At 44.3% G+C, this 24,341-nt stretch overlaps 1 protein-coding gene across 3 annotated transcripts in view; it reads left to right on the forward strand.

The window, feature by feature from the left end:
- Positions 1–9,748: 9,748 nt before the first annotated feature.
- Positions 9,749–24,341, forward strand: part of DOP1B (DOP1 leucine zipper like protein B) — a gene marked incomplete at its 5' end in the record, with an annotated part of 47,092 nt that continues 32,499 nt past the window's right edge. For all 3 annotated transcript variants that reach the window (XM_084279283.1, XM_084279282.1, XM_084279284.1), the window contains 4 exons: positions 9,749–9,886; positions 21,183–21,364; positions 21,472–21,642; positions 24,065–24,254. In XM_084279283.1, the coding sequence (XP_084135409.1) occupies positions 9,749–9,886; positions 21,183–21,364; positions 21,472–21,642; positions 24,065–24,254 (681 nt within the window). The remainder of the gene's footprint in view (positions 9,887–21,182; positions 21,365–21,471; positions 21,643–24,064; positions 24,255–24,341) is intronic.

A 24,341-nucleotide genomic window follows, 5' to 3' on the forward strand; every position in this document is an offset into this window, starting at 1 on the left:
AGCAAACTGTTCCTCAGCGCTTCCATTTTTTACTGCACACCTACAAGCTTTCTTAGCCCAGGAAAGTGCTCTCCGTGAAATAGAGAAGAGGAACCATGAACGTGACTCTGTCATTGCAGGAAGCAGTTCTGTGTAGAACACCAATCTTTCTTTCCTATTTTAAATGTTGATTATGTTTCAAAGGCTTAATCTGGAAAGGTTGGTGCAGCACTTGGAGCTGGTGGTAGCAGAGGCAGCCCCAGTAGGGATAGGGCATCCGTGACAGCCACCTGCTGTGGGGCAGGAGTGAGGTGCAATTTGGTCACCCCCAGGCTATAACCCTGCAACTCCTTCCCCACCAAATCCTGCCAGCCAGACCTAAAACTGTGGTGGGGGCTCCAGGGCCCTGCCCCAGCTTTCCTTCAGGGCAAGGTGCTCACAGGGTTGCTCTGTGGGAAGGGCTGCTGCCCTGTGAGAAGCTGAAGGAGCTGGAAACAATTGCTTGTAAACCTGTCGTTAGTAGTGACAAATCAGTAATGGACATAGTAATTCTTAATTGGGAGTCAGCAAGACAATACTGAAGTGGCTCAGCTGACAGTTCTTGGCTTCCCAAGTACAGTTTGTGTTCAGGGAAGCCTGGAGTCAAAAGATGTTGGATATAAATACTGTGTGTGGGTTTAGTAATTCCTTATCAGCACAGAACAAAGGTGTGATTATTAGTTGGTCTTTGAAGGATACAGCACCTACTGTTCCTATGAAGATGGAAGTGTTGCCAAATGACTCGTGCCCCAGAGCTCATGGAGGAGCAGGGTGAGTGCTGCCCCAGAGTTCTCATGGTAACATACTCTCTGTGAAGAAAAGAAGTCTGAGGCCCTTAGTTTAAGGGCAAGGGAGGAGTTACGAAAACCCTGTATGAAGTTTCTAACAGATCTGATAGATGGCCTGCCAAGTGCCTGCAGCATGACAGCTCCAAAAGCCACCCAGCTAATAGAGTAACTTGACTGCCATTCTGATGTGCAACAGAAAGAACCCTGGTTTCTATGTGCTCCTCTAGTTGCATTGATGTTGCCTCACCAAAATGAAGTGTACTAATTGAGTAATAGTTGGTGTACAAGTTGTAGGGATATAATCTGGCAGTGAGGAGTCATACCTTGTTCCTCACACTCAAAATGCTGCTTGAGTCATTACATTTCAAAAGCTGTGTGCCTTTCTGATTGGCACGTACAGGCTTTCCAAACAAACCCTGACCAAACTTTCATAGGGTTTGTGCAAAGACAGTGCAGTAAGTCTTAGGCAAGTTTACCTAAGACTTAGTGGTAGCCTGGCAGTAGCCGTTGTTAAATGCAAATTAGTTTCTAAGTATTCCCCATCCTCTGTAAAGCTCCTTCTTAAGTCTAACTTGAGATCTAGGATGTTTTTTACATTCAAGCCAAGCAACTTGCAAGTTGGAAAGTTTTGCAAAGGATGTCTACCAAATTCTTGCATTAAGCCTTTCCACAGTGCTTGTTCTTGGTAAAACTTACTCTGTTTCAGGGTAAGGAAGCAAGGTGGAAGATGGTGGCCAAGTATTCATCTTCAGAAATGTCATTTCTCATGGTGAAATTGATTATAATGCCAACAGTTTCTCCTGATACAAAGAAAGAAAAACAGTAAATGCATCTTCTGACAATCTTTGCAGCTGTGGCACGGTGCTCAAGGAAGGAGAAGCAGCTGTGTGGATGGATGCAGCCACAGCTGTAGGAGGTGGGGACAAGGGGCAGAACACACTGGCTGCTCACAGGCCCAGCCAGACTGTGGAAGAAGCTTAGACAGGAGAAGCACATCCCCGTGTGACAGCCGCAGGAGAACGGTGTCCTGGGAACAGAGCTGGCACCCTGTGGGGCAGGCTGCCGGGGGAGGCTGTTCCTGAGAGCAGAATTAGAGGACAGGCTGGACAGCGTGTGTGGCAGGCTGGGTCTTTGGGCAGGGCTTCCACCATTCAAGTAAGATTAATTTATTTTATTTTCCCTTAAGCTGCCTCTCAGCTTTTCTCCCATGTCCATTGTGTCTGAAGTGTTTTGTTGCTTTCAGATTCTGGCACACTTGCTGAGTGGCTATTGTGTAAAATTTAAGGGTCAAGAGAGGGATGAAATAACAACAATCTGTTCTACTGTGTAGAAGTTTTATGCGTGGATTTTCTGGTTTTTCTTTACTTTGTAATTTATTAGCCAGAGGAAATGTCTGGCAACACAGTAGCTGTGGTGACACAGGACAATGAAGAAATTGGATTCCCAGTTGTGAGAGCCCAGTGGAGGCAGTTTCCTGGGGATGCGGTAGCTTGCACAGGATGTCGTCAGGTAGCAGTGGCAAAACTTTGGGAGCTTTAAGCTGTACCTGCTGCCCCATCAGCTGGGACAAACGGTGTGGGTGTGCAGGGCCTCTGGGACTTTCTGAAGGAGAAGCTGCAGGCACCCCAGTGTGCTCGCTAACAATGCAGCCATTGTTTTCAAAGCCTGTAGTAGGCTGGCTATTGTCAGAGCTTTGCACTGGAAAGCAACAGATCTAAAGGTATGGGAGCAATCAGCAAGGAGACTTGCCTGCTCTGAGCCTTTTCTTGAATCTAAGGGGATTACAAGCAGGTAATTTGTATGTGTGCCCCCTGCAATGCCGACAAATACAGTGCGGGCCAGATCGTTGTCTCTGTTATGGTTCCAGTGAGAGTAATGCACTGCACTTGGTTTTCAGAGCTGCATCATAGACTTACCTGGAGAGTTTGAGGTCAGTTTACCTAAAAAAATGAAGAGAATATACCTGGTTTAACATCCTGTCTCCTTAAATTTTCCATTGAAGTGTTTTCTTATATAAGTACTGAAGATGACAAAACCCATTGAGAACTCATTTAATTGGACCCATTTAATGGAACTCATTTTAATTGAACCCATCTCCCATAGTAGCATAATCCAACCTGTGGGCAGTGTCCTGACTGAATGCTGTGGTGTTCCTCTCAGTCTAAAAATGCACCAAGAAAATTTAGATTATATATGCCACCCAGTACTACTTAAAACACTGAAATGCAAAGTAGAATTCCAGTATGACCCAGATTTATGTCAACATCATGTGGAAATTAACATGAATGATTGTTAGATTGAAATGCAGCCCGGCTGTCTCCAGAAGTGATTACATCAGTGTATCTACCACTTGATCCAATCCCAAGGACCAGCATTTAAAGGTGAGCAGTGTTGCCATGGTGCGTAAAACAAACTCAGGAGAGGCTGAGAGCTGGGTCTGTTCAGCCTGGAGAAGACTGAGAGAGCATCTCATCAATGCTTACAAACACCTGTAGGTGTCAAGGGCATGGGGTCAGACTCTTTCCAGCAGTGCCCAGTGACAGGACAAGGGACAACGGGCACAAACTGGAATACAAGAAGTTCTATCTTAACATAAGAAAAATTTCTTCACTGTGAGAGTGGCCAAGCACTGGGAAAGGCTGCCCAGAGAGGTGGTGGAGTCTCCTCCCCTTGTTAGAAATGCCAAAGGTCCTAAGAAAGGACTCGTAGTAGACGTACTAGTGAAGCAGTAGTTTACGTTTTTGCAAGAGCGGGTGTCCTAGTGAAGTAGGCACACCTGTGGTCAGAGTTTGCAGCATTTTAATACCTATTCCCATCCAAAATCCCTCCCCTGTTTATCTATGGATTAGGTTTTTCCAAGGTTTACTGGCTCAGCCTAGGCACCTTCTTCACACATTGCATGTCTGGCAGGTTCCTGCTTTCCGTTAATATTTATGGACTTACTAATTTATCTTACATAGCCCATAACATAGCCTGTAACTGTTGCATATCTTTTTTTGTTTGGGCCCATTCAAGCCAAATGGGGACCCTCAAATGCTTGCCTTTATCTCACTGTTTAGGCAGCTGAATAGTGGGGCTTGATTGGATCTCAGGGCATATTGTTTGCTGAAGGAATTCAAGGCTCAACCCAGGTTTCAGTTGGTTGAATTATGCAGCAGTGCCCTGATTAATCTCGTTTTATAGGACAACTCAAGTCTGAGCTATCTACACAGCTCCCCGTGGGTTGTCTCTGCTGAAATGGGCTAAACATTGCCAAAAACTAATTGTGGAATTCTTGAGCCAGACAATTCCTTACATTCCACCCCATGACCTGAGTCACAATTCAACTACTTATATGTTTTCACTGTCCTATATATGGGTGTAAGCTTCATCTATATATTTTATCAGAGCTACGTATTCCTCAGTTTCTAATTGAACCCTTATTTGAGAGATAGATTTTACCATAATTCTTTTAACACAACCAACAGCAAAACTTCATTAGCAATGTTCCCCCTTATCTTATGTGCTATCTGTTGCATATCCAGATTGACAAATGTCCTTTATCTTCCTATTCCTAAATTCCCAACAAAGGATTTCTGATGAGACAGCCTGAGTTCTTCACTTCCCACGTCAGCATATAAAAAATACAACAACCCATTTCAGTTTGCAAAAGCAACATTCCCCAGCATTTTCCACACTCTGGAGATATTCAATCCCCCCTGGAAGTGATCCTGTGCAACCTGCTTTGTGTGATCCTGCTTTAGTGTGGGGGGAGGGGGGTGAATCTCCAGAGGTCCCTTCCAACTCCCCCATTCTGTGATTCTGTAAACTTGATTTATACTCTTTCCTGGAAAGAAGTTTTGAATAGTTAGTATGATAGGCATACTTGGAATTTGCATAACCTCTGATACAAAAAAAACAGCACTCAAGAGATATTTTCCAAATGATTTGCCAGCCAGCAGGTTTGTAAGCTCAAGAGCAGAGGAAGCGGATTGGTCTGGAGGCTGGTTGTTCATGGTGTATGTTCTGAGCAGAACTTCCCAGCAGACCGAACACTGCCGCAGCTTCTCTCAGGAGATGCTCTGGTACCTGCCAGAAGCTGGCACGACTCGGTGGGAGCCCAGGAGGATCTCTCTCCTCCACATGACTGCCTGTTTCTTTGAAATTCCAGAAGACGTCTGTCTTGTGGTAGAAATGGTTCAAAATTTAGGTAGAAATCGGAATGAAATTAATATAGCAAGGCACCCACATACAACCAGTGCAGGCAAAGCACGGGGATGTGTGAGAAAAAGAACTTCTAAAAAGGCAGCAAAAGCTGAGAAACTTAATTTCAAGATACCCTAAGTAACATGCTGTATTTTAGGACATAAATGTCATCTGTTGTGGACATCATAAAAAATACAAGTCAGGCATGTACTCAGAAGCACTGACCTTCATTTCCGACAGCTAAGCTGCACTACCTTTGAAAGCTACTAAAACCTAAAACTTTGAAACTAAAACTTAAAGTGATGGCATTGTATTTTAGCCAGATAAGACATGTTGATGCCCAAGGTACTGATTGTATCTACGGCCACGTAATACCTATGGAAAAATGTTGTATTCAAATGACCGGGTCAGTTTATTGTACGAGGAGGAAGCCCCGGCTGAATTTGGACCCTGACTGCACCCATGCTCTAATACCACCTCACTTCTGAAGAGTCACCTTGTAAAATGATGACATATCTGTGCTAAAGCTGTAAATCACCCCAAAACGTTTTAACATGTTGCCGCACAGATTTCCCACACGTTTCTCCAAGGCCACCCAGCCTTTCAGGCAGACGCCGGGTGCCACATGGGCTGCGGGACAGCTTGGGAACAAGTTGCAGTGATGAAACCGAGCTAGGAAGGGGAAAGGAGGGTGGGGGGGAAAAAAAAGGAAAAAAAAAAAAGAGTATATGAATGTAAAACTTCGTGGTGATCACTGCTGAGAGAGCATCCGTCACCACCCTAAAAGCCACAGCTCCTCTTCTCTCATCCTGAATAACCCAACAGCTTCTTGTCCCGTGACGTTTCCAGCGACGTTACCAGGGCTGTGTTCTGCCTGGATGCTTAAAAAAAAAACAAACCCAAAGTAAATCTAAAACCCTTAGTCTAAATAACCGGTTTCCTCAGTATATAAATCCTGGTCTGGCCAGATGGTGGGATCCTGTGTCCTACGTCCGAGGGGCGCTTGGCCGGTCTCCCGTTTTGCTGTAAGCGTGCTGGACCTGCGGCACACGGGCCTCGTCCCCAGCCCTGCCCGAGGAGCGGCACCTGCGGTACCGAAGCGCAGCGCTGCCGTCCTGCCCGCGGGACTACCGAGCCCCCGGCGAGAGCTGCGGGGACGGAATCTGCCCCAAAGCGCTTCGGGCTTTAATAACAACCAGCTGGGGCGGCCACAAGCCTGTTAAAGCGCGCCCCTTTCACTGGCCTCGCCGTAATGGCCAGAGGCGCCGACGCGTCCCTCATCCACAGGAGTCCGGCGACGCGCGAAGTTACAGCTCCCCGCAGCCGCCGCCGCCGCCGCCTTGTTTCCAGACCGGCCGAGGCTGACACGCCACGCAGAGGGAGCGGCCCCGGGTGCGAGGCGCCGGCAGCCCGCCAGCCCCGCGCTCCCCCCGCACCCGAGCGGAGCTGCCGGCGAACCCCGACGGGCGGCGGGGCAGGCTGAGCCTGTACCCCACGCCACCAGGGGGCGCTCGGTGGCCGGCCCCCAGCCTCCGGGGTGTACCATTTCTCCGCGGGGAGGGCCGGAGGGTGTTGTAGATGACCCTCTCCGGTAGCGCTTACCGGACTCCGGCAGTCTCCCCTCGTGTCTTGGCAGCGGGTAAAGAGGAGAGCGGCCGCCGCTGGGCGGGGATGTTCGGAGCCCTTCTGCACCGGTATACGAGCTTTCTTCTCCCCCCGCGCTGCGTTCAGTGGTATCACCCCAGCTGCCCACTGCGGCGCGGCCCTGGCGGAGCGGGAGGGGTTTGGGCTTTTCGCTCCCTCCTGTTGCCATAGGGACTGCGGGGTGTCGCCCCACCCTCCCGCGCCGGGCTGGGACACGTCGCCGTCGCCGCCGTACCGGGAGGTCTGCGGGGCCCTTCCCAGGTACGGGGGTGGCGGGGAGGGGAATGCCGCCGCGCCCGGGCTCGGCGGGCGGGCGTGTGTGTCTGGGGAAGGGCGGAGGGGGGAAACGCGCGGGCATCGGGGGGTGACCCGCCCGGGGGCCGCTGCGCGCCGGGGACTGCTGGTGGCGCAGCCGAGGGGGCACCGTGGCTCGCTGCCGGAGGGGGAGCCCGCCCTGTCACCGCCGCTGCCTCAGCCGGCGCGGCCTCGGCGGTCCTCACCTGGCAGGTGAGGCTGAAGGGCAGCTGCCGGGGAGCGTCGCCGCGGGGCTGCCCGTCCAGGTGGGGGGTCCGGAGGGGCCCCCATCCCGTCCCTGCAGGGCGGGCCCTGAAATGAGACCCGCTCCCGCCGCGGCCGGGCCTGACGCGGGGCTGCGTGACACCCCTCCCCTCGTCCCGGAGGGCTGCCAAGCCGCAGCGGGGCTCTGGGGCGGTCGGTAGCCGCCGGCGGGGCGCGGGGTGCCCAGGCAGGCCCCGCCGCCCGGGGAAGCGGCGCCTGGTCCCTCGTGGCAAAGCGCCCGCCCGGCGCTGGGCGCCGCGCTGGAAGCGCGCGAGCGGCTCCTGACGTCTCTGCTGGCTGAGGAGCTCGGTGGCCCGGGGTTGGGAATGGGGAGACGCGCCTGAAGGTCACTGCCAGGTGGCTTTTCGTTTGGTTTGAGGGTTGGGGCTTTTTCAGCCGTCCTGCCTTTGTAATAAAGGGCAGATACGACCTATTGGCGGCATTGAGGTTGCTGGATATTTTTCAGACCTGGCTGACGTCGCGTACCGTAGGGCTGTAGCCATCAGTGCACCGGCTGCATCACTGAGCGCGTCGCGGCTTTCCTGGGTGGGAATGCGCTGCTCACCTGCCTTCTCTCAGACCAGCCTAAAGAAAGTGCCCCAAGGTCTAAGACAATTTTTTTCCCCACTGAAGTTTGATTAGGTTTATGGCAGGTTTTTTTTCCTTCAGTGCAACGTTCTGTTTTGCCCTCAGAACCTACTCAGATTTTACGTAAATAGGCCAAGTTTTAATGCTGTGAGAATGCTTTTTATCACGGAATATTCAGAACGACTTTAAGTGCCGTTGGTAAGTTGATTGATTCCAGTTCTCTAAGTGGATTCGGGCGGGTATATTGCATTTACAAATGCAGAAACTTGATGTGTTGTGTCAGCAGAACAGCTGCCTGATTCTAAACGATCCGGACACATCTCTTACTTATGAAAGTGGCAGGACTTGGCAGAGAGCTGCTGGGGTACGTCCCAGCTCCTGCGTTGTTCAAGGGACTGTGAATGCCATCCAGTAGCCGAATGATTAAGGTACTTAGGTGAGATGAGGGAATATTTCTTGCCCTGCTTGTTTTCAGGCCAGCGTCTGTATCAGATTGCTCGCGGGTTTTGCTGACAGTATATTGTAAGTTTGCCGCTTTGTTAGGTTTTATTGTAAGGTTGACATTGGTTTTAGATCCTTGTTGGAGCAAGGATAGCAGTATCCCAGATGAATGTTATACCCTGAAAGGCAGCGGGGTTTTTTACTCTTCTCTGCTGTGAGAAGCACTGCATACATCCTGGTCAAAACAGATAATTAAACTTTTACTGTAGCAAAACAAACAAAGCCAACCAACCAAATATGGCCCTGATGACATTGTGTGAGAATACCTTTTTTTTTTTTTTTTTTTTCCATAGAGGTGGATCTAGGTTGGATGTTATGGAGTGGTTGAATCAGCAATGGCTGAATCCTACTATCAGGGAGTGCAAAAAACAGCTTAAACCTGCTTTTAAAATCCTTTCTCTTTTGAGAGTTCCTCCAGCATTTTTCTGAGAGTATGCTACCAAAATCATGGTGTATTTGTTGTTGTTTATTAAAGTTAATGGACAATACACAGTTCTGTTGATGTCTTTTTTTATAGTGCTGTGAGAGATGAGCTATTTTAAAAGAATATAGAAGACTACTTAGATTTATTTTTGTGTCCAGTCAGTAGGAACATGAAAGCAGATGTCCTTGAGAAACAGTATAAAATGTTTTGTTGCAGGACTGTGCTTTCTTTTCCGTGTCAGCAATATAGTGCAGATTGACTTAAATTTGGTATTCCTAAACCTGAGCATTGCTCTAGAAGAATATTTTGGTATTAGCTAACGGGAGAACTAGTGCCATGACTAGCATATGAGCAAAGGTCTGATTTCTCAGTACGGAAAACCCAGCCGTGCCTGTTTCCCATTGTATTAAAACAGGTGCATGTTGCTTTTTAAAATCTAAATGTGTTGCAGAATTTGGTCTGAACAACTTATTTTCCCCCTGTACTTTCCTCTTGTACTTGAGCCTCTGCTGATGTCAAGTTGAGATGCAGAGTTCTGAGGGTTCCCTCTGCTTGGGGCTGAGAGGCCCTTTAATGAGATTCCTCTGGAAAGTTGGAATTTTGATATATGAAATGTTTCACATTCCACAGCTACAGGTGACCTTTCAAAACACTGTACAGATGATAAGTTATGAGAACTATTTCCTTCCCCCTGACTCCTTGACTGTTTACAATGAGACTTTATATTCCTTTCCTTTGTTATTGTGTCAGAGATCCGCGTGCATGGAAGGAAAAAAAACATGTCTCATAAATAGGAAAATGTGATTGCAAAACTTCTAAAATAGGCAGTGGGGAGTTGGAGTCATGCCTGTTGAATTATTTTTAACTTTGTGTTGAAACTTGATCAGATGACCTGTTTATTGTGATCCGTCGACGCTTTCATGCATCTATTGTTACCTCACAGTACTTTAGGCTTGCCAGAACCTAAATGCAGGTTGTCTTTTCCTAACTGTGTGCACGTTTTAGTTCACCAGGAAGTTCCACCTTGCTATGAGAACCAAAGATGGATCCAGAAGAGCAGGAGTTACTTGGTGATTACAGATACAGAAATTATTCTTCAGCGATTGAGAAAGCTTTGAGAAACTTTGAATCATCAAGTGAATGGGCGGACCTTATATCTTCCCTTGGAAAACTCAATAAGGTACAGCATCACAGGAGTATTTTTTCATTTGTTTATTATTTTTGTATTGTTACTGGCTTTTTTGTTAAATACTTAAGTTGCAGAATTGAGAATTCACCTGAGAAAAGTATTAGTTCATAAAGGAGGGGTAATGAAAGCAGCAAAGTTGGTGTCTTTCATGTAATGTGAGAAATTCTGGTAAAACCAACAGAGGCTTCCTTCAGATGTTACTTATTTCCTTTATACTGCCAAGTTAATTTGGTTTTTTGCATTCAAGAAATTCTAAGGATGCTGGTTAGTTACTTTGGAGTAGCTAGAAAAGTCTTTATGTAGAACAGGAGATCACACATTTTAGGATATATTCTGAGTCAAAATTTGTATTTGAGGATAAAATTTACTTGATCATGCCCCTCTCTTGTATTTGGGGAAATAACTGATTTGCTGCTGGTGGTGTCTTTTGTATGACCGTGGAAAATATGGCTCAGCACAGGAAGAAAGAAAAAGATTTTTACAGGAAAACACCTAGGAAGTGTGTCTTCTCCTCCTGCCAAAGAAATGATGTGCGTGGTGTTTGTGTTCCACTTGGTCTCTTTTAACATAAAGCTCTTCTGGAGTATACATGGGACAAGAGTTACAGTCGTTAAAGAAACAAGGGTGGGAGGAGACAACTCCTGCAAAATTCATAAGGAAACATCTGTTGTTACCAGATAGATGCCTCACATGCCTTGCTGTTGTTGCTAAGCCTTAACTCTACAGAGGAGGACAGTCCATAGAATATCTCAAGTTGGAAGGGACCCATAAGGATCATCGAGTCCAACTCCCTGCTCTTCACAAGACTACTTAAAACTGAATCATATGACTAAGAGCATTGTCCAGATGCTCCTTGAACTCTGACAGCCATGGTGCCATGATCACCTTCCTGGGGAACCTGTTCCAGTGACCCTCTGGAACCCTTCCCTATCCCCTCAGTGAAGAACCTTCTCCTAATGTCCAGTCTGAACTTCCCCTGATGCAGCTTCATTCATTTCTTCATGTCTTATCACTGGTCACCAGAGATGGATCAGCACCACCACCTCTCCTGCCCCCCTTGAGGAACTGTAGACTTCCCTTCTGTTCTACAAACTGAGCAAACCAAATGCCCTCAGCAGTTCCTCACAAGTCTTGCCCTTGAGACTTTTCACTATCTTGGTCTCCCTCCTTTGCACACACTCAAATAGTTTAATGCCCTCCTTACACTGAGGGGCCCAAAACTGCATACAGTGCTTGACGGGGGGCTGCACCACTGTACTGTAAACTGGGACAATCACTTCCCTGGACCAGGTAGCTCTGCATTGCTTGATGTACCCCAGGACATCGTTGGCCCTTTTGGCTGCCAGGGGACACCATTGACTCATGTTCAGCATATCATCAACCCAAAGCCCTGGATCTTTTTCCATGGGCTCCAGCCCATGTTCTCCAGCCTTTCATCTCCCATTTTGTATGTATAAATAAGATTACCCTGTCTCAGGTGGGGAATCTGGCGCTTGCTCTTCTTAAATTTCATATGGTTGGCAATTGGTCAGCTCCCTGGTCTATCCAGATCTCCTTGTAAGGCGTCTGTACCCTCACGGGAGTCTGCAGCTCCTCCTAGTTCACTGTTACCAGCTGACTTACTTAATGTACATTCTATTTCTGCATCCAGATAATTTATAAAAATACTAAGGAGCACTGGTCCTAAAACTGGGTGGGACAGGGGAACCCCACTGCTGACTGTCCAACAGGCTGATGTAGCCCCATTTACTATAACCCTTTGAGCCCAATTCGTCAGACAGTTGCTCACCTGTTATATTATGGTCTTGTCTAGCTGTGTGCTGGACAGTTTATCCAGGAGGTTACCATGAGAGACATATCAAAAACTTTGCTAAGGTAAAAAAATCCCCACATCTGCTGGCTTCCCTTGGTCAGTGAGATGGGTGACCCTGTCAGAAAAGGAAATTAAGTTGGTTACACAGGCCCCTTCCCTCAAGAACCTGTATAATAGTATAATAACATAAAGCACCTATCACTGTATTGATAAACATTCTTTGGAACCACTCTGATGGCAGCTGTAAGAACCGGCTGGCTCTGACCAATGACTGCACTGTCTCTCAAGTGTTTTTTCAATAACCCCAAAATAACCTGCTCCATAATTTTACCAGGCACCAAGGTGAGACTGGCAGGTCCGTAATTACCAGGGTCTTCCTTCTTACCCGTCTTGAAAACTGGGACAACATTTGTCAAATGGACTTTTTAAGGGCAGACGTGTCCTTTCCTTCTTCAAGGAGGGAAGCTGGATGTTGCTCTGGGAAAAGGAGTTATATGTTTCTGCTTTCACTGTTTCATCCTGATTCCTGTTGAATCAATAAAGAAAGCTAGAGACTTTCACAATGCCTTTTTCAAAAGGTAAAATAAGAAATAACTAGGGTGAGAGATTTCTTACCTGTGGCGAGATGCAGGCTTTGATCTTTTATCTTGACCTAGATGAGCACACTGAACTGATTGACACCTAACTGAAACTGAAAATTCACACACATAATTGCTGAAATGCATAGCAGCAGGGTAGAAACTATGGAAAAGGGGCTTTTAGCTGTTACATCAGTCCATCTGCTGTGGTATTTTGTGGACTTAATCGTTTTAGGAGCTTAAGAATTCGTACAGCAAATTGTCCCCAGTGTTCATCTGCTTCTGTCTGTTATATGAAAATAAGGGGGGGGGGGCAGGGGAATGTGCCGCCTACAGGAAGGTTGTCAAATAAGATGTCAGTAATCATTCTCTTAATCCCTGTGATTACTTGGTCCCTTACAAATGCAACCACAATATTTATGGTTTTGAATGTAAGTGTTGAGGGGAAGAGAGGTGTTCCTAACATAAGAGCCTAATTTGTTCTATAGTCAATTCTGAGGGAGAGTGAATGAGCAGGGAGAGAATGGGTAGGAGGGAGGAGATCAACAGTATCCCAGTGATAAAAGCGTTTTTAAATACTGCATGTGGTTGTATTCAGGAACCTGAGTGTCATTCACTAGTGTGCAGTGATGCTTATTCTTGTGGAAGTGCTGAGAAGGGGAGAAACAAAAGAGGTTAAGGTGACGAGTTTTGGAAGTACTATTCATGGGAGATCTCTCTTAAGCATACGTTTCTTGAGGATCTTTAGAACTTTATTGCTGGCGTTCTTGCTTACATAGGTGTAATCTTTTCTGAGGCTTTCTCTCCTCTAGTCAGGCTTCAGCAATAGTTTGTACTGTTGATTCTCATAAGTTAACACACGCACACAGAGGGTCTATAGATGCTCAGTGGCATTACCCTTTCAATACAAGGTCTGAAGGAAGCAACAAGCTTCCTACTTAAAAATGAGAGAAAAGAATGGAGGGAATTAGTCCAGATCCGTTTGCCCTTGACTGAAACAAGTGACTTGGGCTCTTGCTGCTATTCCTGGTGAAAAGAGACAGCTTTGCTACTCCTTTCTATTACTAGTTAGGTACCAGGGTTAAACTGAAGGTTGTTTTTCCATTTTTCTGTTCCTTCTATGATTCTAACTCATTACAGTGACTTGTAGAACCAGGAAAGCAACAGAGAAAACAGCTTACTGTAATCTGAATGGATAGCCAAACTGGTTAGTTTGTAGATCATAGAATCACAGAATGGGTTGTGTTGGAAGGGATCTCAAAGCCCATCTAGCTCCAACACCCCTGCCACGGGCAGGGACACCCTCCACTAGCCCAGGTTGCCCAAAGCCCCATCCAGCCTGGCCTTGAACACTGCCAGGGAGGGGGCTTCCACAGCCTCTCTGGGCACTCTGTGCCATCGCCTCACCGCCCTCACAGGGAAGAATTTCTTCCTAATATCTAATCTGAATCCACTATCCTTCAGCTTAAGGCCATTACCCCTTGTCCTATCACTACAGTCCCCAATAAAGAGTCCCTCTCCATCTGTCCGTAGGCTCCCTTTAGTCTCTGGAAGGCTGAGATGTAGAAAGACTATTTTTTGTCACTTAAGGGAGACAAGCGTTATCTAACTCCAGATGATTTCAGTGTGGACAGCTTCATCTTGAATTACTTTTAGGCAAAGAGAGGAATAAAGGGTTTTATTTGTTGTTCTTGTTGTGACTCATCACTTGCTATTTAAAGTAGGTCAGGTGAACACGGTCCTAAAATTGTGTGTGTTCCTCGCTGGCTTTATAGGGAGCCTGAGGTGAACTACTGCAGTTCTGCCTGTGTGTTCTAGCTGACCTAGGCTTCTGTGCTTAAGAAAGGTGAAGCTCCTGCAGAGCTCTGAACAGAACTGTGGGTACAAAGTGTGAGCTTGCATGAAGGATGGAGAGAAACTGTTTTCTAACAGAAGCTAAAGTTGGCAGAATTCGGTAACTGAGGCTACACATCAAGTTTTTAAGAGAAAGAATTTTGAGGTTTTCATTTGAATAGTATGGGTGTTGTGCATCATCATGGTAAAGGAGAAACAGTGTAAAGTAATGTTTATAAAATCTTAGAGAAGACTGTGAATTGTCAGATGCAAACGGGTGGATAAAACAGGCGATGTGTATGGTTGTTAATGTTTTAAAGGGGGGCTCAGCTTTGCCTTGAAACATACTCACATTCCACTTGTAAATACCTTTTTCTCTGTGCTTTGCTTATGTTAAAGCTCTAGTTACTATAAGCCCGTCATTTACTAGCTGCAGCCTAGGCTGCTCCATGCCTGAAGAAGTACTTCTCAGTACTGTTCTTGGATTCAGCTTTGAACCCTGTTTTCTCTGTTCTTGCAAATCTGCCTGTGTTTGCTGTTTGGAAAGCACTGTTTTGTGACTGTGGTTTACAGATGTTCAGTACAGATTGCTGCATTCAGAATACAGTAATCCTCCTCAATTGTTTTAGGGCTAAAATGTGATTGTGCTATTGCAGATTTTGCCAGCTTGTTCCAATGTTGTAAGAGGATACAACTCTGTGAAATCACTTTGATAGAAAAAAGTGCTGGAGGGAATGGGTGTTGTCTTCCTAAACCTAAAAATAGGTGATGCTTCAGCACATGTGGGCTTGTCAGTGAAATTTTGATATCCAAAATGTGTAAACAGGTAGGTATATTGTATAAAATACATATAAAAGTATTCATCTAACAGGGAACTTCAAGGAATTAAGAGGCTAAAATTAATAAGAATTTAGGAAGATCAAAGTTGCATAGTTTACATTAGGGCTTTTAATCCAAATTATTTTCTGGAAATTTAAACCCTGGGTGCCAGTGAGCAGTAGGTTAGTGACACAGTTTGCAAAATGAAGAACTAAGCTATAGTGAATATTGGTTTCCCCAGCCTGCCTTTGCAAAGAAACTATGGAAAGAGGTTTTCAAAAAGTCTCTGAAATGTACTGATTCACAAAAGAGCACCAAACCTCACTAGCCTTTTGGCAAGTGAATATTTAAAGTCCCCTGTTTGTTCATTTAATATTATTAAATATTAAAAGCAACAACAAAACCCCAAACAACTAAAATAACCAACTCACAAAAAGCCCCAAAGGCAACCTGCATCTGTTTGACAAGAGTAATGGACAGGATTTTGCCGTGCTTATTGGCATAACTACTTCTGTCAACAACTTGTCAGCAGGTTCCGGATACCAGTGGTATGAAACTTGCACAGAAGCTTTACTGGTGGTCGTTGCTACTGAGCCTGGCAGGCATGCTAGTGTCCCTTTCCTGAGCAAGATGTTCATTTGTAGTTATTGTTCACCATGAAAACAAAATATTATAAGCTTTGAAAAATCAGTTGTTCTAGAGGAATTTACTTTATGCTTACAGCATGGTTGACTTGCTCAGTAGCAATAGCATTGTTTGCCCTAAAAAAGCACTTTCAAACTGCTTTTTATCCTTGGATGTAACACAGGTATGTAAATTCTGGCAAGCTAATTTTTAGTCTTTAGTCTGCAGTTTCCAAGTACGTTACTTTTTGTTTCTGTAGGCTTCTCTTGCTTCAGAAACTTGAAGGTGAATGTGATCTCAGCCAAAAACTTGATCTGTTTTCAGGGGAAGAGGAAAGAGCACAAAACCCATTGCAGCTGCACAACTACTGCTTGCTTCAGTAGTAACACTTAATGGTGCGATACGTCTGTTCTTGAGGGGAGAGAAGAGAAGGATTCTTCTGAAATGCGGATTTAATGAGCATAGCCATTAATTGCACCAGTTGCTTCAAACTCTGACTGCCACAGCTTGGTAACAACTGTTGGCCGAATTACAAACACAACCACCACTCGCCTTCTGTTGAAGGCAAGCCTTGTGTCTGTGAGAAGGGAAGCTTTGCCTCCTAATTGCTTTATGGCACCCGATGCACAAATGCAATGTGCAGGAATAGGGATATTTTACACATCTTCCCCCACCCCTGCCTTCTTTTAATATTACTCCAGCTTCTAGTTTACACTTCCTTCACAAACATATTTGAACTTCATATTGCCATTTGTATTTTTTAAGCTAGAGTTCTGTTTAGAATTTTTTTTTTTACTTAGGTGGAAAATGAATCACTGGAAAACGGAATCACAGGCTCTCCTTCTCCACCTCCTAACCCCTCTTGTCTAAAACAAGAATTAGAATATCTCTTAGTTGAACATAAGCTTATAAATTGATGTACATGCTGCCTTTTTCTGAAATTCTAGTTATGTAAATAAAAGTATTTACTTGGTTTGCTTCAGGGTTTTATGTCAGTGCAAATTGATCTAACCAGTCTCTAGTGGTGCTATAAAGCAGTGCAACAGGATGACTTAAAGCAGTAACTGTGGAAACACAAATAATTCCTCTGTGTCTGTGTGTCTGGGTTTGATTTACAGCACGTGTATACACTGCTGCAAAGAATTGATAGTCTCACCTTTCCACCCTTTATAGCCCACATTGAAAGAAACTGTGAACATGCTTATGCATTAGAAAATGTTTAGTGTGTACAATGTATTCTCTGGTCAGTCATAAAGAAAAAGAATCTGTAAAAAGTTGTGAACTGGCCATGCACACGGACACAAATCATTCCTTTACATATGTCATTTTTTTTCCTGACTTATTGATTAAAGTCTTTGTTTTAAAAGCCACTGGGAGGTGAAACACTTCTTGGTTTTCTGGGATTGTTGATTTCTCACTGATCTATGAAAAACCAAGTCCTGGAATGATATATATGATACATTAAGCCTGGGGTGCTTGCTGGCAGTTCCAGTGACATTTAACACTTCTGCCACTTTAACTGCTCATGTGGAAAGCAATTTGAGAAAAGGAGGAAAAGAAAATCATGGATGGGCTTGAGCCCAAGTGTGACTAAAGACTGTCAAATTAAGCTCACAAAAATCAAGAGAGTGGGTGAGTAACAAATGTCGAAACCTGTGAGCAGAGTTGCCCATCTGTGGTCTTGCATCTTGGATTCTGAGCGTGGAAACAATGGTTTACTATGAGGTCTTCATCTACATACAGTGCCAATGACACTGGGTGTGCTACCGCAACATTTAACTACCCGTAACATCTGAAATTCTAATGGCATTTCAACAGACCTGGGTCTCACAGACAACTGATTTTTTTCTTTTTTCTTTTTTTTTCATTTTTCTTTCATTCTAGTTGCAGGAGCTCAGGATGCTTAAAAATCAAGCTGCTTAGCTTTGCCTATCGGATCATGTATTTCCAAAAGCTAACTAGTTTCTGTATATTATGTCACTCTTATTTCAATGAACAGTATTAGATCTGTCTGCTAATGAATGCCTTTCAACCCTTTTAAAATCCCCTGAGCCCTGCAGTTCTGGGAAAGCTGTTAAGAAGCTGAACCTTCTGCAAAGTAGCAGCCAGCCCACCTCTCTGCTGGCCTGGCTCTTGGTGCAACCACAGCCACCTAATACATTGCAGTGTGGTTTAAAATCCCCTGCATCTGCTGGAAGATCAGAGACGACTGTTAACCACGAACATCCACTCTTGAGAAGAATTGTTTCTTGTGTCTACCTATGTGTTTTTTCAACCCAAGTCAGAAAATAAAGATTACATGCTTTTGAGAAGGAAGTTTCATTTCCAAATTATTATGAAGTCATGGGCAGGAACTCACCTCAGCTTATGTATGAGCATCATCATAAATGTCTTAAAATCTTGTTTCCTGTACAGAGATGTCCTCAGATTCTTTAGGTGAAGTGGTATAGTTGGCACATATACATGAATTCAGTCTTGTTCTTGGTTACTGTTTTAGCTTAGTGTGGCTGGGCTCTGGTGGAAGGAGCGGGGGCTGCAGGGGTGGCTTCTGCAAGCAGCAGCCAGAAGCTCTCTGCAGGCCCCACAGAGCAAACACCAGCCGGCTCAAGGCCAGAGTTGCTACTGACCAAGGCCGAGCACATCAGTGACAGTTACAGCACCTCTGGGAATCACATCTAGGAGAAAAAACCTGCAAGCAGCCACTTTTTGCCACCAGAAAAGGGAGTGAGAAGATGTAAGAAACTCTGCAGACACCGAGGGCGGGGGGAGGCACTCCAAGTGCTGGAGAGAAAGATGCCCCTGCAGCTCATGGAGAAATGCATGGTGGAGCAGGTGTCCCCCCTGCAGCCCATGGAAAAGGCCAAGACCCCACGCTGGAGCATCTGGAGACATAACAGAAGACGCTGTGACCTGTGTTGGAGCAAGCCTCTGCCAGCACTTGCAGCCCATGGAGAGAGACAGAGACAGGGATGAGCGACAGAGACCCAGGCTGGAGCAGGTTTGCTGGGGGCAGAAAGGCTTGTGACCCCGTGGAGGACCAGGATGGAGCAGTATGGGCCTGAGAGACTGAGAGCCATTCTGTGATTTATGACTGCACCCCATAGCAGTGACCCATGCTGGGGCAGCTGGTGAAAAGCTGAAGCCCCATGGGAAAGAACTCACGTTGGAGAAGTTCATGGAGAACTGTCTCCTGTGGGTGGGACCCTGCAGTGCAGCAGGGGAAGAGTGTGAGGAATGCCCACCCCACCCTCCCGTCCAAGAAGGAAAAGAACTCGTGAGGAACTGAAACCCCCATTCCCCCATTCCCTGCCCCTCCTCGTGCCACAATATCAGGGGAAGAAGGGAGCAAAATCATGACTAAAGTGAAGGCTGCTAAGAAGGGAGGGGTGGGGGGAGATGCTTTAAGATCTGGTCACACTTCTCATTACCCAACTCTGGTGTCACTGGGTGTGCAGTGCAGTGTCGTAAATTAGAGAGTTTCTGTCCTTTATTCTGTGTTGAGTCTGTTTTGCCCGTGGTGCTGATTGCTCCCTGTCCTTATCTCGACTCCTGAGCTTCTCAATATATATTTTCTCCCCTGTCCAGCTGAAAAGGGGAGTGATAGAGCGATTTTGGTGGGCATCTGGCCTACAGCCAGGATCAGACCACCACAGTTAGTCTCGTTTGTTGGAATTTGGACATATGAAGGTTTCAGAGGTATCTAGGAGAAACACTCAAGACTGAATTATCCTTGCACAGGCACTATTCAACTCCTAATATGCCTGGAGTATATTTTTCTCTTTGGACAAAATGTTTTGCTTAGCTATCCCTGATGTTTGGTGAAGGAGAGTTCTTATTTGCGGATCTACTTCACACCCTTACAAAATGAAATAGGCCAAACAAGACATTTTTGTGAGATGGCATTATTTATGTAATGGATAAGATTGTGTAAAAAACAGTGAATGTTTTCATTTTCTACCTAGTTGATATTTAAATTTTAACTGATTGAATATTAACATGGTATTTGTTCAGTCTTAGAGGAAATAAATGTACCACTGACATATTTTTTGTAATTACCTTCTTTTATATATACAAAGGGTGCGGGCAAATACATTACCAACCAATATAAACAGAATGTTTCAAAGTCCATCTTTCCAACAGCCTTCAAAGTTGTTGCAAGTATTAAGGTCTTTAATCTTTAATATTTAAAAAATATTGCTCTTGTAATATACAAGTAAATCTCTCAAATGTAAAAGACACAAGAGAGAACTCCACAAATACAACCTGGTGAAATATTGCTGTATTCTTGGGTTGTAGTTTTTAGTACCTATTAAAATATCAGTCACATGCTCTTAGCAGGGGATGGAAGGAAGGAAATTAATTGACTGTAAAAGGCATCTGTACTGTATGTGATTCAGAATGGTGTGATGTTTCTGTTTACCAATGTTACAGACTCTCGGACTTTTTATTGAGTAAATTTTGTTTACTGGAAGCTCCTTACTGACAGCTGGTGTCTCAATTTAGGCAGGGCAGCAAATGAGAGAAATAATGCAATAGTAGTCTCACAGATTGTAGCTTCTCATGCCACCAGCTGCAAAGTCTTAAACAACAGGTTGCACACACTGCTGGAAGAAAATGAGTTTAATATCTTCCTCTAACGGTTGATGAGACTATTCAGTGTCACCTGAACTGTTTTGATTTGTTTCTGAGCAAGGAAGGGTTAGTTCATTTGTCTGCTGCTTTTTCAAAACCTTTTTTCAGTCAGGAGAGAAGAGCCTCCAGTTTAAAACAATTATATAGGATAAGATGATGACTTAACCTTTGGGAGCATCAAGAACTTGCCTAATCCTGAAGACATCCCAAATGTCAACCAGCAGTGAAACATTTGTTTGCCTTAGCAGGCAGTAATCTTAGGCTAAAGTGCTATTTGCTTACCTTTTCTTAGTTGTCTCTGAATTGAAGACACAATTGAGAAATGCATGCTGTAATGCATGTCTGGTTCAAGGAAAAGATAAATCTTTCCAAAGAAAGCTGCTAGAGTTTGGGGTTTTTTTTATAGGCACCTGAGCTGTCTGCAGTACTTAGCTGACTATCTCCTGTCCTGAAGATCTTTTACTTCTGTGTCAGTGCAGCAGGTTTGGTTAATAAAGCTTACTGAATGTAGCCATGCAGAATTAAAAATAACTTTTAAGGTTTTTATTGGCCCATTTAGTCAAACTTGCTTTGGTCGGAAGGTTTTTGTTTATATTTCAGCTATATGTGTAATAAAAGTTAAAAGGAAAGATAGTTGCTGTATTCTTACTTTATTCCCTGTCCTTAAAAGCCGATAGGTTCTTCCTGTCACTTTCCTACTTTCCTTGGAGATAGGATTAGGGTACCCTGTCCCTGTCCTGCCCTTTGACTTCCCTTTCCAGCCTCTGAGCAAAGTGAGACCAGATTTTTCTAGATTGTTCATGATTGATTCCATATGAAAAGCACAAGGGCATAATTCTGCCATTGCAGTGTAACAAAATGCACTCGAGAGAAGGCTCTTGAATGCATTTAGTTCTCCATGTGCTAGCAGGAAACTTTTGACATGATGTCATCATTTACATCATCTTTTACATTACAGCTATTTATTCTCATCTGTTTTCTCTCACAGGCTCTTCAGAGTAACCTGAAGTATTCTCTATTGCCAAGACGGCTGATCATCAGTAAACGATTGTCTCAGTGTTTGCATCCAGCACTACCTAGTGGAGTGCATTTAAAGGCACTAGAAACCTATGAAATAATCTTTAAAATTATTGGGACAAAATGGCTTGCAAAGGATTTATTCTTGTACAGGTAAACTTTTCTTTGAAGGCATACGCATTTCGCAGTCTATTTTAATTAACTAATTTTTTTCTTATCTTTTTTTCCTCTTATTTTTTCTCTTTTTTATTTTTTTAAAGCTCTGGTTTGTTTCCTTTGCTGGCAAATGCAGCCATGTCAGTAAGGCCTGTTCTCCTTGGTTTGTATGAGAAATACTTTCTTCCTCTCCAAAAGTCCCTCCTGCCTGGTCTTCAAGCCTTTGTAATTGGACTTCTGCCTGGGTTGGAAGAAGGATCAGAAATTTATGACAGGTGAGAACTAAGGTTAATTTAAAAACAATATACAGTGTTTTGCTTTCCTTGGAAATTCTCAATAAATTTCTGTCAGCTGTCTATGTAGAAGGCTTGATAAAAAAGCTTCTAAGAGTGGAAGAAGAGGTGAGTCCCTGAAAGATGCAGTGAATACTGCTAAAGCAGAAGACCCTTTTCCCCTTCTATTTTCATCTCAGGAGTAAAAGAGGAAAAGAAGGGTCAAAAATAGATGTGCTGAGTGAAAGGAATAAAAACTGTTTCTTAAAGCTCCTCTGAACTCCTAAATAATTGTCCTGACTCCTCTGTCAGTAAATTCTATTTAAACGTTGTAACACAAGAGTGAAGCTCAATTCTTTTGAGTCTTTCTATCCCAGATACTTACCCTCAGGTTCTGAAAACATGAGCAAAAGGCAACTCTTCTGGAATCTATTGTGGAAAAAAGTATCTCTCTCACTCTTGGGTGCCCCTGGCATTAATAACAACGGCATCCAGAACAATAAAGTCAGGGTCAGGAAGTGTGCTGAGAAGAGCAGCTCAGCACCCACTTGCACTGTGGTTTTGCTTCAGTTTCACAACTGTTTTGTAAGATCTTATAAAAACTCCACCACTGTAGGTTTCATCCAAGTGTTTTGTCGCTTAAGGAGTCAGTAGACACTTCATTGGAAGTGTACTTCCTTCTGTACTGCCATTCTGGATGTGTTGGCTGTTCTCTCCACCCTTTTTGAATCTTACATAGCTGTGTTTACACTTCAAACAAAAAGAAAAAAAAAAAGTTATGGAGATATACTAGGCTGCATAGATTACAGCTGATAAGCAAAATGCTTCTAATGCCTCTTTTTAAGAACAAGTATTAAATTGAAGGCTTGTTTCAGTTGCTGGAGTGGCTAAGAGTAGATTGCATGTGTTCCCAATTCGGTGAGCAGCATTCAGTTGCCAATTCAGGAACATAAGATCTATGGACAAGTACATCCCCATTGCCCATCTGGTGTAGAAACATGAACTGTAGCATGGTTTTTTTGTCAGGCAGGCTTACAGATGGTGGTGTGTAGTGTATCCTACAGCACTAGTTGCTGGGGACTTGGAGGAGAAAGGGGATTCCTTCAAACTAAATTTCCTATCTGAAGCCTTTTTAGGGAGACTGAACTTCATTTGAAACTGACTAAATGTGAAGAAGTAATGAGTTAACAAGAACTGCAGATTAACTTGTAAGATCCAACTACTGGTTTTATCCCTTTTTTCCTTATTCTTGATGGCATTGTTTTCCTCTTGCTTTGAACAAACAGGATCACAGAGAGGAACTGACCGTGTATTTCACTGTGAAAGAGTCATGCTAAAATTAATTTAATGTTATTTTGTGAAATATGAAAGTTACATGAGAGTCTTTTTTTAGCTTACTCATTGTAAGGGAGAAAGATAGACCAAGATAGCTTGTCAGAAGATGTGTTAGATTAATTTTAAATTCAGCTTCATGAAAGACACTCCACTGAATGTTTTCAGAACGTTCAACATTGAGGACTAACACGAAGACATCCTGTGCTGTTCCTGACAGCAGCTGAAGTACTAGCTGAGGTCGTGCTTCAGCCTAGATGCTATTTCCTTATTAAGCACACTTATATGTGTGAGTTTGCATACACATGCACACACACAAAGTGGAAAAGTAAAAATGGCTTGAGGGCTACTTTATAAAGAAATGGAAAAGTGTATCAGATGGTGGGGGGGGGATGGGGAGGGACGGACAACTGTTCCCTCTTCTGTGCTGGACTTCTTCCTCTTTTCTCACTTCAACATTCCTCACATGAGGTTTTAAGTCATACGTCATAGTAAAATACTGGAGTACTCACAGAGTTGCAAAAGCAGAGAATGTCCCTTCAGCCATGTGGCCTCCAAGGTGATCGCCTTCCGTTTCAGTGTAGCAGCCCTGTGCGCAGTAACTGCAGCGGGTCATTTTAGCTCGTGTTTTGTCTGTGTTCAGGGACTTAGGAATTGAGCCCGTTGATTTGTAAGTACAAATGCATAGGATATCTTCCAATTCCAGACCTGAACAAAACAGGCTTTCCAGCATCAGCTTAAATTATTTCCAATTCAGCATTGCACACCTCTCACCATAAATATTTTGCCATCAGAGCTACTCCAGCAATTTGGTCGAAGCTTAATATTTGCAGACAATGACCAGAGAGTGCACAGAAACTTTGTGTCAGTGGGTGTGGGCAGTGACAAAGGATTGAGTGTTTTTTGATTGGTTTTGTACAATCAGATGCTGGCCATCTTCACATGGAAAGGACAACACTGACAATACAGAGATGAGGAAATTAAATAAATTCTGTCGACTACAATATTGGCTCTGTGCATAATTGCCTTTTTACAGTATATAACTGAACTAATAAAAATCTTTTTTTCTCATGTCAAATATCTTTCCATACAGAACAGATGCTTTGCTTGTGAAGCTCTCCTTACTGATGGGCCAAGAAGTGTTCTACGGGGCACTCTGGGGCAGTGTCCTGGTCAGCCCATCCATCAGGCTGCCTGCTTCTCTTTTTGTTGTCAGTCATATCAACAGAGAGCTGCCTGGAAAACAGCAGAAATACATGCTCGGCACTGATTACAAGCTCACAGTAAGTTTATTATACCAGCATACTAACAGATTGTGCCTTTTCTGTATTAAAGTGACACACTCTTAAACATATTTTGGAGAGAGTGAG

Source organism: Gallinula chloropus (genome assembly GCF_964237585.1).
Source record: "Gallinula chloropus genome assembly, chromosome: 1".
NCBI classification, from domain to species: Eukaryota; Metazoa; Chordata; class Aves; order Gruiformes; family Rallidae; genus Gallinula; species Gallinula chloropus.